Here is an 18437-nt window from a genome sequence, read left to right as displayed (position 1 = left end):
ACAAACAGGAGGTAAGCGCTCTACCACTGAGCCAGCGTCCCCCCCGCAAGAAAAGGAAACGCCTACTAACTAACCAAAAAAAATCGTTCTATTTTCTAAATAAAAGAAATCCAACCTGATTACTCTTTTATAAAATGTTTTGTTCCGTCAAGAAATTATGAAAAATGTTTTGAATTTCCAGTGGGAATTTAGATCGATTCAGCTCTACTAATATGTGACACTAACAAGAGAGAAAAATAGCTTTATACAGTAAACAAGCAGAAATGATGCTCGTAATACAAGGATGAAACTGCATCTATTAATAGCAACAGAATATACAATATAGTTTACAAAAGAAAACCGCACATAGTTTCGCTTAATTCTTTACGACTTTATAAAGGACACAGAAAAGGAAAGTAAGTTAATACGTTAGAAGTTGCTTTAAAGACAGCGATTATTAAGGAGTAGCATGAATGATGTTTATCAGCCGGTCATGTGTATGGACAATGTACGATAGACTTCTTAGAAGATGTATGAAGCCAATGAAAGATATTGAGACATTTTCCTGACAGTAATGATGATGGATCCTATTTTGATAAGGAGAGAGAAAAGAATGTGTTCTCAGAATTTTTCATAATACTCTTCATATTGCTTGTGGATACTTACAGATGATAGAACACAGGTAAAGGAGCTCACAGATGATAATTTAGGACGAGAAATAAGAGAGAGCAGTAGCTTACACAAAATTTTGTCTAGGCGGGGAGCGAGGTTCAAGATCTCAAGTTCATATAGTTTTAAGATTTTTTTATGTATATTATATTAATAGCTTAAGAGCTTGAGACTAAAATAATACAAAATTTACCATTTTTCTTTTGCATGTTTTCATAAGTGAAAGGAGATAATGAAATGCAACTTACCACAATTATCAATGATGTTATTCTACAACAGAAAATATGAACCTGAAGAATTTTCAGTGTTGTCATCCATAGAAATTACAGTGTTGCCAGAATAATGAAATGAAATGAAATCTGTAAGTTTAACGTCCCACGATTATGCCGGTTAGGCTAAAGGAGACGGTGATGATGAGGGATGAATGAAAAATGGTGGAATGAAGAAAGTGGGAGAACCCCGAGAAAACCCACGAGCACGATGTTTGTCCATCACAAAGTCCACACGGCGCGAGCTGGGATCGAACCAGGGACCCCAAGCACCGGAGGTGAGCACTCTACCACTGAGCCACCGCGCCCCCTGCCAGAATAATATTTCCCGCAAAATCTATGTTAAGGCAGCTACTAGAGGAACGAAATCAACCGCACTGGATTACGTATCATGTTGTTCTCGAATCCTGTGAACTACTTTTTAAATAACATTATAACATATATATTGGTATAGTTGCACTGCAGTGGACGTTAAAATCCTGTATGATCCTTCGTATTCTTGTGACTCAAGTCCTTATGTCTTATTTCCAGAAAGTTTAAATCTACACACAGAATTTGCTTTGTGTTCGAATATGCTTCGAATATAGAATATCGAAAACTCTGCCACGCAAGAGTATGGATGTATAAACACTTATTATTCACATTCAGTTTGCACGTCTCATCAAATAAACAATATTTTCATTTCCTTCCGATTTTTATGCATCTACTACTGCATTCTACTGTGCTGTAATGATTTTTTATGTTTAAAAATAAATATTCATTTTTCAATAATTGTAAATGTACAAGTTCAGTAATTCACCATAAACACAGTCAACCAGAAGTGTTTCTGTAAGGAAGAAATAGCATGAAATGTGAAATCTCTTTTAATAAACTGTCTAGATTTCAGAGTCGACTAGGGATACGCACGAGTCGAGATTTAAGCCTGTCTCGACTCGTCTCGAGAAAAAATTGTCTCGACTCGTGTCTCGACTCGAAAATATGTTTCTGTCTCGACTCGAATTCGAGACAAGACGTCTCGAAATTCGAGTCGAGAAAAAATATACGAGTTAAAATATACGCACACGTCAGTCCTAGATGTGTCTCGGAGATCTATAGTTCTACTGAAAGTTGAGTGTACTATTGTTTTTGAAAGTGACTTAATGAATGTTTCAAGCCTTCTCTTTATATTCGAACAGTCCTGAAAAAAAATATAGAAACAAACGTTACTTCTATATTATTGTTGGATTTCTGGAAACAAAACTTTATAATGTTAGGTTCTTTTCTTATTACGTTCAAATTCTACATTTTTATCTGTTCTCCCTTTTCTTTCTCTTCTTCTCTTCCGTTCTACCCCCCCTGTGCCTCATTTCTCAACCTCTGCGTGATAGACATCCATTGGTTTCAATTTTTCATTGCATAAGTTTTCTCGTACATCAACTTATGAATCTTGTTTCGTCTCGGTTTTATTCTTTTATTTTATCGATACTAATACATGCATAGTTTGAAATTAGAATTGCGCTCATATTGTTAGCTGATTTTAGTATGGGAGAGAGGAAAGGAGGAGAGATAGGGAGTCTCTTTACCAGACACGATTATGGGATAAGAAAGTGTATACTGGGTGGCCTAGCTGCACGGCGTTAGCTGTCGCAATTTTTTAGATGTGGAGTGTACAGTAATGGTCTAACCAACTGTAGTTTAAAAATTAGAAACACAGGCTTAAAGTTGTCCATTCTCTTCTGAAAATTATTTTACAGAGCTTATATTTGGCAGCTAATACAATGAAACTCTCATCTTGTTTGCTGCACTGTAGATTTGAGCGGCTCGGGCAAACATAATGGTAAGTGCCACTTCCGGTTAAATAGAAAAATGAAATGAAATCTTTGAGTTTTACGTCCCACGCTTATGCCGGTTAGGCTAAAGGTGACGGTGATGATGAGTGATGAATGAAATGGTGGAAAGAAAGTGGGAGGAAACGGGAGAACTCCGAGAAAACCCACGCACACGGTGTTTGTTCACCACAGAGTTCACTTGGCGGGGGCTGGGATCGAACCCGGGACCCCAAGCACCATAGGTGAACGCTCTACTACTGAACACTGTAGATTTGAATGGCTCGGGGAAATAAAATGGTAAGTGCCACTTTCGGTTAAATAGAGTTATTAGTTGGAATGAGCTGTGATCGAACCACAGAAGTGTATGTAAGTAGTTTAATTTTGGAAATGTATCTGAAGATGGCAGAGGAAGTTTGATTAGTTTGTGTCATTGTATTGAATTTCATGGAAAAATTGAACCTTCTTTCCTAGTTTATTCCAAAGTTAGAAAATGTGACATAGCATTATGCTCCCCCGAGCTGTTCATTTGTACCAGAAGTTGAGATTTATTTTGGAATTGCTTTTTATTTATATTGTAAACCTAGATCTGTTTATATTAGTTCGGCCAACTCTTTTTTGGCTCACGACACACTTACCTGATTACTTATTAATCAGTGGCGGATCTAGCCCGGAGCTAGTGGGGGCCTGTGCCCCTCTCCTGATTTTGAGTGACAAAAATAATTTAAGATTTTATTTAAATATTTTTGAAATATATAGTAAAATCATGATATACATATCATAGTCTGGAGTTTGGCTGTCCCCCTCCCCCAGTTTTTACCTTCTAGACTCACCTCTGTTATTAATAATAACATAAATTATAGTAGTGTAAAACTATTAATTTCTATGAAGTAGTGACTCTATGTATTATTATGCATTGTTGCTGTAGCTGGAGGCGCTGACTGGTATAGCTTATCTCAAAATTGATTTTAACCAATTAATTATTATACAATATAATATTTTTTTAAAATTTACAATCCTATGTTACGCCATATGAGATTGCGTGACACAACAATGTGTTGCGACACACTTGTTGAGAACCACTGGGGTAGGACACTATTGAAGATAGGTCCAGAATTCTAGAATGTTAGAAGTTACAAATCGCAACGTTAGATGACAGCACATATCATCCAACGGTTGACATCTAGCGGGCGAATTTGAAATCTTTAGACGTAGTCCTTTCACTGATCAAGTTTATATTTTTCATTTCTTGTTCAACGGGAGTTAAAACTCAGAACCTCCATTTGCGTATGACCTCCATTTGTTTATGAGAGATATCATAAACACTACCAGACCATCTGTCGAAAATAGAGGTTTCCATTACAGCGATCCTCAGTCACCATTGTTGTCTTGATGTAGGACTTATACATCTCAATACCGCCCATCAATTCCATTCCTCTCTAGGCGTACGAAGAGGGGACTAAAATTCGAATAACAGAAGTAGTAACAGGTACAGGCCACTGCATTAAAGTTTCGTGCTTCCGGTTAGTCATAAATCTTGTCATTATGTGGCGTTATTCCTAAAAAATATGCTGTTGTTTGTGAAAATTTCAGCTCCAAGAAAGATACATGACATTGAAATGAAACTTAAAATCCGAGATTCTTTACATGACCACACAGAAATTATTACAATTTTATCACTTCACAGTACTCTAAACCTCGATAAATTACTATCATATACAATCATTGTCTCTACACGTCGTGACATTAGACTTTGGAAGTATTCAGAGGAATCGCTTGTTATGATGCTTGATATACAAGGCCTCAAAATATCAACATTATGGTGGAGCAGGGGCGGATCCAGGGGGGCGATCGGGGCGATTGCCCCCCCCCCCCAGAACAGGAAACTTTCTTATTTTATATATATAAATACAATCCATCCCAAGCTTTGGAGCCCTTAAAAGTAGCAGTATGATAACCCACCGCCCCCGCCCCCCCCAGAAGTCGGTCCTGGATCCGCCCCTGTGGTGGAGGTACGTCACGAACAAGATAGTGAGCACCTATATCCCACAAAATTGACGAACGATGTCTAGGAGACCGTGCAGGCCAGAGAAACAGCTGTACCCAATATTTAACGAAGAAGATTTGCACATTTCAGATGTCGGGCATTGTCCTGTTGAAATATGGCGTCTGGAATTATTTAAATGAAGGGTATGACTTTGATCTCTAGAAATTTCAATGAGAAATTCCGCTTACTCTGAGGGAAGAACGTAGACTGAAAGTATTTGAGAACAAGATCCTGAGACGAATATTCGGGCCCAAGAGGAACGGGAATGGGGAATAGCGGAAACTTCATAACGAGGAATTACATAATTTATACGGTTTACCCAACATTGTTAGGGTCGTCAAGTCTAGGACGTTTAGATGGGCAGGTCATGTAGCTAGAATGGAAGAAAGTAGGAACGCTTTCAAAGTCTTGACTAGAAGACCAATCGGAAAACGACCATTAGGAACACCTAGGCGCAGATGGGAGGACAATATTAAGATGGATCTCGCAGAAATAGGAATACAAAGTAGAAACTAGATGCAATTAGCTAAAGATAGAAGTCAGTGGAGAGTTTTTGTAAAAGCGGCATCAGTGGCGTAGCAGTTGCCCCCGCAACCCCCGAAATCTTGCGATGAATAAAGATTTAAAGAAGTAGGATTTCAACCTTACTTCTATCGGCTTTACAACTAGGGCCCCTTCTCTATACTTTGCGGGGGGGGGGGGGCGCAAAAGTGTGCTACGCCACAGAGCGGCATTGAACCTTTGGGTTCCATAGGCCATAGAAGTAGTTTGTTAGTTTAATAATAATAATAATAATAATAATAATAATAATAATAATAATAATAATAATAATAATAATAATAATAATAATAATAATAATAATAATAATAATGTAAAATTGTTTTATTCCCAAAACATCAAGATCCTGAAGTTGAAATTTTTTCAAGAAATATTTTGAAAATCTTTTCCTCAGGAGGATCTTCCAAAACTGTTGAGTACACTCCCGAAATATAATCCTGGCTACGCGGTTGACGACAGATGAATCGTTAGTTTGTGTGAAACTGCAATATTAGTGCAGTTGTAAAATGGAATAACTATTTTACGCTCAGCTTTTTTAAACGATAAAAACTACAACATGGTTCTTTCGTAAAAAAGATAGTATACTTTATAGACAGATGGCTTGCGTCTCTCCTGAAGGAAACTGCGAGCAGACGATTTTCCACGAAAACCTAGGGGTAAGAAAACCTTCTCGCACAGCTCTTATGAAGCGGACTGGCTTAATATTTATCCGTAATTATATGTTTGATCTCCATCAGAGGTCTATCTTCATTATCATGAAAAGTGGCGCTCAATCCACGCAGAAATATTTTTGATCAAAAAGTCATAATAAAATACAAATGGTTTAAATTATACTCTCTCTCCATTTTTTTTTTACCTAAAATTTATATTTTGAATCGACTTTCATGTATTTTTCTCTAAACACTGAGTCTATTGGCATTTTGTTCACTGGGAACAAAATTGATTTTACTACAGACGACACTTCATTCACAAAAGTTTGGAAGAACGCTTCCAGCATTTGTTCGGATTCATCACATTCGCTTCTTATGTTCGCTTTTCAGGGCGTAAGTAAGTGAGAGCACTGGGGAAATTTGCATCCGCATTTAGTTGCAGTGAAGGTATCCTCTTAGCGAAGTCTTCGTATATATACTGTATATACAGGGTGTTTCAAAACAACACCGACAACGTTTGGGAGGTGATTCCTGACACCAAAATAAGACAAAAAGTATAGACCAACTTGGGTGCACAAATGCTTCTTTTCGGAGTTATAGGCTGCCGAAATCATGAAAATTCAACTTTAAAGGTCCAAAACTATGGGACCTACCGAAGTCGGATCAAGACTTCCCTTAGGAAGTAATATGTGCGCTATCCAAAAATTCATGTTTCAAAATTCTGTAGTACTTCTGCAACAGTTTTTATAGAGGGAGTTTGGCTACGGGCACATAATTTGAAGTACTCACCAACTATCTCCATAAAAAATGTTGCGGAAGTACCTTAGGATTCTGAAGCATAGATATTTGGATATTAGTTCGTAAGTGAAGTCTTGATCCGACTACTGTAGGTCCCATAGTTTTGGAGCTATGGACCTTTAAAGTTGAATTTTCATGATTTCGGCAGCCTATAATTCCGAAAGGAAGCATTTGTGCACCCAAGTTGGTCTATACTTTTTGTCTTATCTTAGTGTGAGGAATCACCTCCCAAACGTTGTCGGTGTTGTTTTGAAACACCCTGTATATAATCCAAACACTTCTGATTGGATTAATGTATCGTAGGATAAGATCCAGTGATGTGCTTTCCATTTTCCGGTAAGGATCCTTCGGTAAACTCCAGTCATACCCAGATATTACTATTAGAAAAGCGGGATGGCTCAGTGGTAGAGCGCATGCCTCTGGTGTGTGAGGTCCCAGCAGGACCCTGGTTCGATCCCCGGGCCAAGTAACTTTGGAATCGTGTCTGGGGGTTATCTCAGGGTACTCCCGTTTTCTCCCACATTCTCATTCCACCAATTCTTCCATCATCATTCATTTGCCTTAATTGTTGGATGCTAAACTGAAAGTTTTCATTTCAGATATTATTATGATATTTTTTGGTCCGTAGTTACTAAAACAAAGCACTAAACCACACTATAAACATTAAGTGCTAAGCGTAACCATTACACAGACAGACAAACAATAAGAAGGAACACGCTGGCAGAGCGCTCACTTCTGGTGCAAGAACCTTAGTTCGATCCACGGCCACGCGAGTATGTGGTGGACAACATAATGTCCGTGGGTTTTCTCAAGGTTCTTCCGTTTCCTCCGACATTCTGATTCCACAAATTATTTCGTTTTTTTCACATTCATTAATCATGCTTAAAGTTCATAAAGATACATGCCCTCCCGGTGATCTAGTGGTTAGCGTGCTCGCCTTTGGTGATTGAGCGTCGGGTTCGATTCTCTGTAGGATGCTTTCTAAAATTTGAAAGCATTATGGTCTTTCAAATTCTACCTTAAACTGTAGATCAACGTTTCATATAGCCTCACTCTTAAAAGGAGCATTACACAAGGATGTAATGTAGCAAAAAGAAGTCATTTGAGTCATTGTAATTTAAACGTTCATTTTAATGCATTTTTATGTTTCAATTGAGAATCGTCTTAATCTATATATATAAAAATAAAAGTGCCTATGTTTGTGACTTCATTCCTCTTGAACCACGAGACCGATCTCGATCGAATTTTCAACACAGATGAGATTTGGTTCTGAATTTTTTTTTTTTTTATCATTTCACTTTGGCGGTGCCACTTAGGGGAGGAGGGAAGATATTTAAAAATGATCGGGAAAGACCGATATTAGTATCGAATCCATAGTTTTTGGGGTCACTGAGATGAATAATGACATTTCCGATGCCGTTTAAATCCAAATTATCCCAGTAACTTGGGGGAGGGGAAAGAGGAGGTATATGAAAGTTAGGAGAGGGATATATATATATATATATATATATGTGTGTGTGTGTGTGTGTGTGTGTGTGTGTGTCATCGAAATTGACCTATATTAGTGCCGAATCTAGTCTTCGGGGTCACTGAGACGAACAGTGACAGTTCCGATGCCGTTTAAATCCAAATTCATCCCTTTATGTCCAAAATGAAATATATTCTCCCCGTGTGAAAAACGAGTATTCTGCTAGTTTTATATAAATTCATATTACATTTTTAATGGATTCAGTGGTGCAGAAGAGGGGTGTGGTGAAATGAATAGCCTTCTTACTGTTTATTGAGAAGAAATGTCTCTATAACTTTCTTCTTAACAAAAGACAAAACCAAATTTAAGATCAAGTACTTATCTACAATCAAAAGATACTAAATTTTACTTTCCCCGTGTAAAATTTCTTTCTGGTGCCTTGCTAGAAAAAGAAAATGTGTGTAAAGTGGTGTGCGTTTGTGTGTGTAAGTTATGTGTCTAGCATTTCTGGTTGTATGACAATGTTTTGAACATTGACGACATCGTGGGTGTGTTAGAAACAAAAGTTGACCCTACACAAAGTTCCGCTTGTAACCAGCATCCCCATTAGAAGCTCATTCAAATGGAGGAAAGCAAAGGAAAACGGGTGGGTATTTGGACGATGGATAATAAATGTTTTGTGTCTTGTGTATAGAATGCTTTGCAAAGGTACCTTGAGACGCAGTCGTGCATTTTAATCTACAAATATTTGTACACTGCTTAAAGCAAGCGACTTTTAATTTTCATCTGAGCTCGCAAATTTAATCCTCGCCATTTCCTCTCACGTGGTGCACGTGCTTCCAGATGCAGATAATGCCTCAATGAACTGTCCGGTCGACTGGACAAGGTTACATGCGTTCTTTTGGATCTTTGCCAACTGAGGTGTGAAAGCTCTGTCTCTCCAGCTTTAATTCATCTTTCTAACTTCAACGTGTTACAGATGGAATTATAGCTACTGATCTTTAACCCTCGCACTAGCAACGGGGACGTACTTTGTGCCCACCACAGTATGTTTTTTTCTTTTCTTTTTTTTTTTTGTAATTACTCTTCTAATTGTTTCTTTAAAATTGTTATATATATATATATATATATATATATATATATATATATATATATATATATATATATATATATATAAAGTCGGATCCAAGAGGGGGCTACGGGGCTATAGACCCCCTGAACCTCAGGTTTAAACTGGATAAAATGGGCTTCAATTCTGTTTTACACTGGATAAAACGGCAAATTATGGTTTAGTCCCTCCCTTGATCATATCCTGGATCCGCCACTATATATATATATATATATATATATATATATATATATATATATATATATATATATATATATATATATATATATATATATATATAGGACCGGCTCCAGGATTTTCTGAGGGGGATGCACACCAAATTACTGCCAGTGCATGTGAATTAAATTTGAGGTTTTTAAATGCCTTTAGGCATCTGTGGTGTGAATGAGGAATTGCCCTGGAAGTGCTAAATGTCTGTTCTCCATGAATCCTTTTGGTTCAAGCTTTGGAAAATTGACTGAAACTATTGATTCTGCAAAACTCATTGCTAGCTTCTCACTTTAGGTAGTGTATATTTACAACGAAGATGGGTGCGCGTGCACCCTCGCACTCTCCTAAATCCGGCCCTATATACATACATACATATCTATCTATCTATCTATCTATCTATCTATCTATCTATCTATCTATCTATATATATATATATATATATTATATATAATATTGCTCTACATGTTTAGTCAAAGCGCATACTTTACAATGGTGCAAATTGAAAGTTAATGTGTCTCATAAATTTGCCATTTTAAGTTGGTGAGCACAAAGCCCCCCTCGTTAGTACGAGATGTGACTGACGTTTAGAAATGTCACTCCCAGATGGCAGTATAATAAATAGCCGTTAGTCTTATCCCGTGTACTGTAGATTTTTGTGAGAGTTTCTTTTGCGAGATATATTTAATCTTAACAGGTGGGTACAGCGTTGCTAGTCAGCGTTACAAAAAAATACGTAGGTAGTGCGAGGGTTAATATTGAAAATTTAGATATCAAAAGAAAAATCAGAAATTCAGATATTGGTCAATTATTTATTTATGTAAGTGTAATATCTTGTATTTTCAGTACGGGCAATGTATGATTTTAAAATATGCACTAACCAGTTTGAAGAAGAAGAAGAAAATACGAAAAGAAAGAAAATTGATTGATTATAATATGATGATGTGTGATGAGTTTTTGTCTTTACGTTGTCATTCAGGTACCATCATATAAAGGTACGCATAAAAAAATATAAAGGTGTATATTTATTTCAGTAATAGTGTGCCACAATAAAAGAGGGGAAGTAAAATGTAGTATAAACTGTTTAATGTGATATTTTGTAGTATAATCTGGACTGAGGACCTGTGTATAACGAATTACGTTATATAATTTTGGTGGTTCCGCCCAGGATTGCTGTTATAAATTCTGGTGGTTTACCGCCAGGATCTTAGGAGATTTGGGTGAAGTTCAGTAGACAATCTCCTAAACAATAAAATTTAAGTGTACTGATTGACTTTAAGGTTACCTAGTTTTGATAAAAGAAATATCAATACGGAGTATAAATTATTAAGGAGTGGCACAAAAATTTTCAGAACTATCAAAATGAGTCGTACTGACGTTGGAAATACAACAGGATCAAAAGGTGATAGGGAGATGGATCTATAGCACGGCCAACAAGAGATGGTCTCTGACGTTTCTTATTACATGCGGTGGGACATTGCAGCCCCTACTTTGATACCAGTGTTACCAACCATGATCACTCTGTCTTATACCATTAATTAAATTGCCACCACAATTGCACCGAAAAAACCTTGACACGCGAGTAGTGGCAATGTCACTGAGAGCTGTCAGAGACGTTCTCTTACTGGACGCACTATAGCTGATCTAATTAAACAGCAAATAGAACAATTATAGCAAGATTTTGGCGACCGAATGGATCAACGAATGAGCCAACTTGACAGTAAAATTGATCAACAGATATGACAATTAAAGCAAGATCTTGGTGAACAGATGACACAACTCAATAGTAAAATCGACCAGACAACTCTACGAATTGAACAAAGTGATCTTAAAATGGAACGAATTATACATAGATTCACTGAAATGCAAAATCCCATCCAAGTGGTAGAAACTGTAGTTAATGATTACACTACCCAAATCAGTGAACCTGAACCTTCAATAGAAACTATGGAGAATACAGATCCTAAATTTGCATCGACGAAGGAATATGACATCATTGATTTAAATGTATGGATGAAAGCTGCTGTGTGTTCGCAAAAACATACTGCAGTATTGGTTGGATCAGATTATCCCGACTTCTCTCTTCGTTCGAATGTTTTTGATTGCTTTACTGATGCTGCGTGTAATGAAGATTTTTGGTATGTATCAATGTGCGAAAAGTTATGATCATTTACGTCTAGTGAACGCTATTGATTGCTTGTACTCACGATATATTCAACATGATATTAATTCTGAAGATGAAGTAATGGTAATAGAGCCGTTTGGTGATATGTACACGACATTGGTTCATGTAGCAGGAAGAGAGTTGATTCCAGTATTCGTGAAATTCAGAAAGAAAACGTGTGTTCTCACCAATGTTTGTAGTGATTGGCCGATTGAGTTGAATCTGTTGAATTGTTCATTCAACAAAAAGACCAAAATGATAATAGTGAACAATCCGATGGTGCTTGTACAGAACGTGATGCAGTGCGTTAACTTCAATCATCTAGGTATGACGTTACAAAATTTTGAAAATTCATCAATTGTGCGATACAGTACTAACCTGAACCGTACTAACCTAAATCGAAACCAAATTCAAAACATACATGTGAGATTAAAGTATGATCTCAATGTAAAAGGTGATGTTAACTTCATGTCTACCGGTAATGTAACCGAACCTAATTACAGAGATAACAAAAACCGTGGTAGGACAAATTACCGTGAATATTGTGGAAAGAATAGGTACAGATCTGTTAGGAGACACGACATCTCGCCACCAGTAAAACGAATGAGAACTGAACCTAAGTTTTTCCGGTAAGGAAACCGAACCTAACCTTAGTAGTAATAGTAATATTAATAGCGTAACTGAACCTAATCCTAGTGTAGTACGATTACTTACACTTAGAAAACATGTAAACATTAGATCTAATTTCCCTCGAATTGGACTTCGTAGAAATCTCATAGATGGCAAAATTTCTTAAAATAGGAAACAAAGAACTGTAGAAATAAGTAGCATGCAAGACGATTCCGATTTGTGACTTTCAAAGCAACTTCAATGAATTTGTTGGTTATGTAACTTAAGCTAAAGTTACGGTACTGCTCCGAGAAAACCGTATTCAATTGATTTTGGCTTTATTTCGCTTTAACATATCATTATGATTTTGTTATTCGTATATATATATGAATTGTAATTTTCATATATACGAGGTGAATTTGAAAACTCGAGTGATTAATATATGTATTACTTAAAGGTCCAGGATCCTTTTCTTTTAATTGTAAACCCAATAAAAGAAAGTCCCATAGTTCGGACGACATGATGTAACGACATCTTGTATTTTCAGTACGGGCAATGTATGATTTTAAAATATACACTAACCAGTTTGAAGAAGAAGAAGAAAATACGAAAAGAAAGAAAATTGATTGATTATAATATGATGATGTGTGATGAGTTTTTGTCTTTACGTTGTCATAACAACGTTTTTTTGTAAATAAATGTTATAATTCAGGTACCATCATATGCATAAAAAATATAAAGGTGTATATTTATTTCAGTAATAGTGTATCACAATAAAAGAGGGTAAGTAAAATGTAATATAAACTGTTTTATGTGATTTTCTGTAGTATAATCTGGACTGAGGACCTGAGTATAACGGATTACGTTATATAATTAAGTTTCAGGTGTGTCTTCTGAGGTCAATTTACACTCAAATCATAAATAATCAACAGTTTAGATCAGCCTTTCCCAACCTGGGGTCCGCAAGACGATCTCAGGGGGTCCGCCCGCAAGCAAATCTGAGAATGGCATACACCAGTAGCGTTCGCAGGAATTATATCATATTATAATCAATCAATTTTCTTTCTTTTCGTCTTTTCGTATTTTATTTCGGGAGGGGTCCAAACTCAATATGAGGGTATTTTGTATTAAAATTCCTAAAATTGCCCCTAAAATTAGGCTAAATTTACACAAAAGTCGAAATTTCGGGGAGGGTCCGGACCCCCAGGACCCACCCCCTGCCTACGTCCCTGGCATACACAGTGGTGAAAAATAACCATTTTAAGTGAGACCAATTTACTTTGGAATCATAAATAATAAATCAAGTTTCAGAGGTGCAACTTGCAAGGCCAATTTACTCTAGAACTATAACAACCGAGTTTCATATGCAGCTTGTGAGACCAATTTACTCTTTGAACCATAAAATCAATAACAACAATAATAATAACAAATGGAAACAAGTTCTGCTACAGCCTATATATAAAGATATCACAGCATTCGTCTCGTGCAACAGGAAAAACCTTGGGAAGGCCTAAGTTAGGTGATGGGTCACGTCTGTAGACATTGAACTTGAGGTCTTCTGACCCAAAAATAAAAATCAGTAGTCCACGATCTAACCCCGCTTGGTAAAGTGTTTTGAAATATTTTGATGTATCGAATATAATAGTTTCGTAATATGATTTTTTTTCCTATTTTTATTCGATTTTATTCAAGCAACGCTTGGTATGCTTTATTGCTCATAGTTCCGAGCTCAATAAATAATCCGTTTGGAAGTTTGTCTAGGATAACAGAATATATATATATATATATATATATATATATTGTTCGAGCCTGTGCATGGGCAATTTGTTCATTTTTTCTTTTCGTTTTTGTGTATGTGTAGTGTGAGAAAGTTTTCTTTTTTGGCAATAGATGGCCTATGCCTACCGCTCGCCCACTCCCTTTCTTGGGGGTTGTTTTTAGCGTCCTCCAGCCCACTGTGTGAGAGAGACGCGACAAGAGTTTTGTGTGTGTGTGAGAGTCCTTACATCCTTCGAGTGAAAATTATCCATCTAAAAACATTAAGAAACTTGAGAACAATTCAAAATTGAGGATAGTAGACAACTGAGTAAATCATTTTACATATTTATCGGAATTTTCTGTAGTTGTATAGTTTTTCATATATTTAAAATAAAAGCTTTAAAATGACAAACCGTCGTTTGGTAAGAAGCTCAAACATGGTCCTCCTTTAGTGCCGGATGAAGCAAAAAGTGCAGCTTTGGTGAACTTTTGTGAGTGTGTTTTCTGTAGTGTGTGTGACATTCTAAAACAATGGAGAACTTAAATAAAAAAAACGTACTTTGAAAGCCAAAATTACTCGACAGGAAAAGGCAGTGAGCCTGCTGTCTCAGAACGACGCGAACGCCATATTGGTCCATAGCGGGAAGGTCAACGAGTTACAACAAGACTGTTCTCAACTTTTGGACGAAATAGCTGCAGTTTCCAACGATGAAGAATTTATTAAAGAGGAAGAAGAGCTCGCAGAAATGGAAAGTAGACTTGTAAAACTAAGTGTGTCCCTAATGGATCTGCAAGCTACAACACAATCCCCTCCCAATAGTGAAACTCAAGCGTCTAGTGAAATGAAACTGCCGAAATTACAGTTGCCAACATTTAGTGGGAACTTATTCGAGTGGTTATCATTTAAGGACTTGTTTACTGCATCGGTGCATAACAACGAGAAGCTCTCGGGAGCTCAGAAGCTGCAGTACTTGAAAACAAGTCTAAAAGGTGAACCCGCGCAACTAATCCAGGCTATGCAAATTACTGATACTAATTATCAGGAAGCGTGGAACATTCTGAACTCTCGCTATCAAAACAAGCGTGAAATCGTGAATTCGATCTTAAAGCGGTTAATCACGCAACCGGTCATTCAGCAGGAATCGGCTACTGCATTGCGTAAATTAATCGATACAACGGTCGAGTGTACGCGTTCGTTAAAAGTGATGGAGCAACCCGTAGAGCATTGGGACGCTATTCTCGTGTACCACACTACCGAGAAACTCGATAGCGAATCGCGTCGGCAGTGGGAACTAGCGCAAAAATCAAATGAGCAACCCTCATTTAAAGAATTAACGGACTTCTTGGATCATCGCGCGCGCGCGCTCGCAGTCTCTAGCGGCAGCAGAGGGAAGACTACGACGTCGAGTGATACAATGAGGCAACGAGAAAAGAGGCAAGCAGTGACACATCATACAGTGACCCAGAGTGAACTAAACCCCTGTGAGTTATGCAATGCGAAACACACTCTCCATAAGTGCCCTGATTTTCAAAAACGCTCTGTAGCAGATCGTGTGTCGTTTGTGAAGAGTAAAGAGCTATGCTTCAATTGTTTACGCGGTTCTCACAAAAGTACCCAGTGTTCCTCATCTAGTTGTCGTGTGTGCCATAAGCGACACCACACATTACTTCATTATGAGCGTAGTGAGCCCCGAAGTACGTCGGTGTCACCTGACGGAGAACAAGCTGTTTCTTCACATGTTGCAGCCGAGAGAAACACTCCGCATGTGTTGTTATCAACAGCAATTATAAAGGTGAAAGACAGAAACGATGTTTGGCGCCCATTCCGTGCAATGCTCGATTCCGCCTCTGAGACGTCATTTGTCACAGAAAATTGTGTTCAAAAGCTGGGACTAACAAAACATAAGACGAAAATAGTGATTTCTGGAATAACGGGTGCAGGTGTGGGCACTTCTCGTGCAGTGACGGATTTAGAATTTCAAGCGGTAGGTGATGACAGCGAAACTTTCAGCACCAGAGCAGTAGTTGTGCCCAAGGTTACATCTAATCTCCCAAAGGCACCAGTTCCGGACCCAAGCTTGTGGAATCACTTAAGCGGTATCAAGCTCGCGGACCCAACGTTCAATGTGGTGGGCCCTGTGGATATATTGCTAGGTGGAGACGTGTTTCCTTTATTATTGTGTAGTGGAAAACGAGTGGGACCCATTGGATCGCCCGTAGCGATAGAAACTGCTCTCGGTTGGATCGTCGCAGGGAGCATCGCTTCTACTGGACGTAGTGTTACAGTTACATCTCACCATGTCGCTTGTGAGGTTGAAATCAGTTTGCAGAGGTTTTGGGAAATAGAAGAGCTTCCGCCCCAGAAACACCTCACACTAGAGGAAAAAAAGTGCGAGCAACATTTCAAAGACACATACTACCGGGACGAACACGGAAGATTCACGGTAAGCCTACCCTTCAAGGATAGTATAAAGACTCTCGGTGCATCTAGAGCAGAGCTGTCCAAATGGCGGCCCGCGGGCCGCATACGGCCCGCCAAACCATTTCCTGCGGCCCACAAAGCTTTCATGATTTACGATTGTTATAACTGATAATATTTTAATTTATATTCATTCATTCATTTAATGTTTCCACTCTTCTTTCGGAATAAGGCATAGATTTAGCGCTTCTATACAACAAAAAGGCGCAGGCATCCAAGACAACACTGGAGTCGGTAATGTAATCGTTGCTGAAAGGGACGATTACTTCAATGAACGAATTTATATTTGATCTAGCTTTTTAAATCAGACCCTTTCTTCCTCAAACTTTGCCTAGAAGCCATAGTGCGCAAGAAATAGACCACTTCTTGTGATAAACACAATTTAGCATACTTTCCAAGTTGCAATCGTCTGACATTAGATTTTGAAAAGGAAGCGTTTAATTTTTCTGAGTTCTGTAGGAACATCGAGAGTATCATGAATGGATTTAATGCGAGATTCTCAGATTTTTACAAACTAAAAGATGGCATTGCATTATTTACTAATCCATTGACAATAAACATCGAAGAACAACCTCCAAACTTACAGCTCGAACTCTGTGACTTTTAGGCTGACCCATTGTTTCAGACAAGAACAAAGAAAGGAGTAGATTTTTCAGACTACTTTCTAACAAATGTTACCTAGCTTTTGTGTGTTGTGTCGGAAAATAGTGTCAATGTTTGGTAGTATTTATCTGTGTGAAAGTGCATTTTCCACCATGAAAATTGCAAAGAATCACTCCAGAAGCTGCCTTGGAGATTCTTCTCTTTTACATCTTCTGCGGGTTACATCTTTTACAAGAGGAATGTATGTAGATACCCCAGCCCTTGTAAACGCTGCTAGTCACCCTCATTAGTCACATTGAATAGGTATGTAATATTTCAAATATATTTTTTATATTTTTCTTTTGTAGTGTAATAATAATAATAATAATAATAATAATAATAATAATAATAATAATAATTATTATTATTATTATTATTATTATTATTATTATTATTATTATTATTATTATTATTATTATTATTATTATTATTAGCTGCGGCCCTCCACCTTACTAGTAAAGACAGTTATGGCCCTCAGGCTTATTATAATTGGACACCACTGATCTAGAGACATTGCTGTTAGAAGACTTTTGCACAGTGAACGCAAGCTTGCAAAGTCACCTGCCCTACAAGAGCAATATCGGGATTTTATGCGGGAATATCTTGATCTAGGTCACATGGAGATCGTGCCAATAGGAGAGAGAAACGTTTCCCAGAGAAGAGTTGCTACTTGCCCCACCATGCAGTGATGAAGCCAAGTAGTTCAACTACAAAATTAAGAGTTGTGTTTGACGCTAGTGCCAAAACGTCATCTGGTGTGTCATTAAATGATAAGCTTATGATCGGGCCCAAACTCCAAGATGACATATTGCCACTATTACTGCGATTTCGAGTCCACAAGATTCCCCTGTGTGCTGATATAGCGAAAATGTATCGTGCTGTGCTAGTAAACAAGGTGGACAGAGATTACACGAGAATTGTGTGGCGTGAGTCGCCGGATTTGCCCATTCAGGACTTTCGTTTACGGACGGTAACATATGGTACTGCGAGTGCGTCTTTCCTGGCGACACGCTGTCTACAACAGCTGGCAGAAGATGAGGGTGAGCACTTTCCCCTGGCGGCTCCAGTGGTCAAGCGGGACTTTTTTATGGATGACCTCCTTTCAGGGGCGGCTTCGGTGCCAGAAGCCATCGAGCTTCAACGACAACTGATCGAGCTACTGAGAAGAGGAGGTTTTGAATTGCGAAAGTAGTCCTCAAATGAGAT

At 37.8% G+C, this 18437-nt stretch overlaps 1 protein-coding gene and 1 long non-coding RNA gene across 2 annotated transcripts in view; both read left to right on the top strand.

Annotated features, from left to right (window-relative positions):
* The first annotated feature begins 11349 nt into the window (after window positions 1-11349).
* Window positions 11350-18423, top strand: LOC145682335 (uncharacterized). The gene is made up of 3 exons (XM_081753911.1): window positions 11350-11634; window positions 14695-16499; window positions 17844-18423. The coding sequence occupies exons 1-3, from the start codon at window positions 11350-11352 to the stop codon at window positions 18421-18423; spliced, it is 2670 nt and encodes an 889-aa protein (XP_081610037.1).
* Window positions 16666-18437, top strand: part of LOC145664326 (uncharacterized) — a 97049-nt gene continuing 95277 nt past the window's right edge. The window contains exon 1 of the long non-coding RNA XR_014127355.1: window positions 16666-17495. This is a non-coding gene — a long non-coding RNA (uncharacterized LOC145664326). The remainder of the gene's footprint in view (window positions 17496-18437) is intronic.

The sequence above is a fragment of the Thermobia domestica genome, chromosome 1 (assembly GCF_964235325.1).
Source record: "Thermobia domestica chromosome 1, izTheDome1.hap1.1, whole genome shotgun sequence".
NCBI classification, from domain to species: domain Eukaryota; kingdom Metazoa; phylum Arthropoda; class Insecta; order Zygentoma; family Lepismatidae; genus Thermobia; species Thermobia domestica.
Note: the sequence above shows the minus strand (reverse complement) of the source record. Positions and strands in the feature narration are given on the sequence as shown.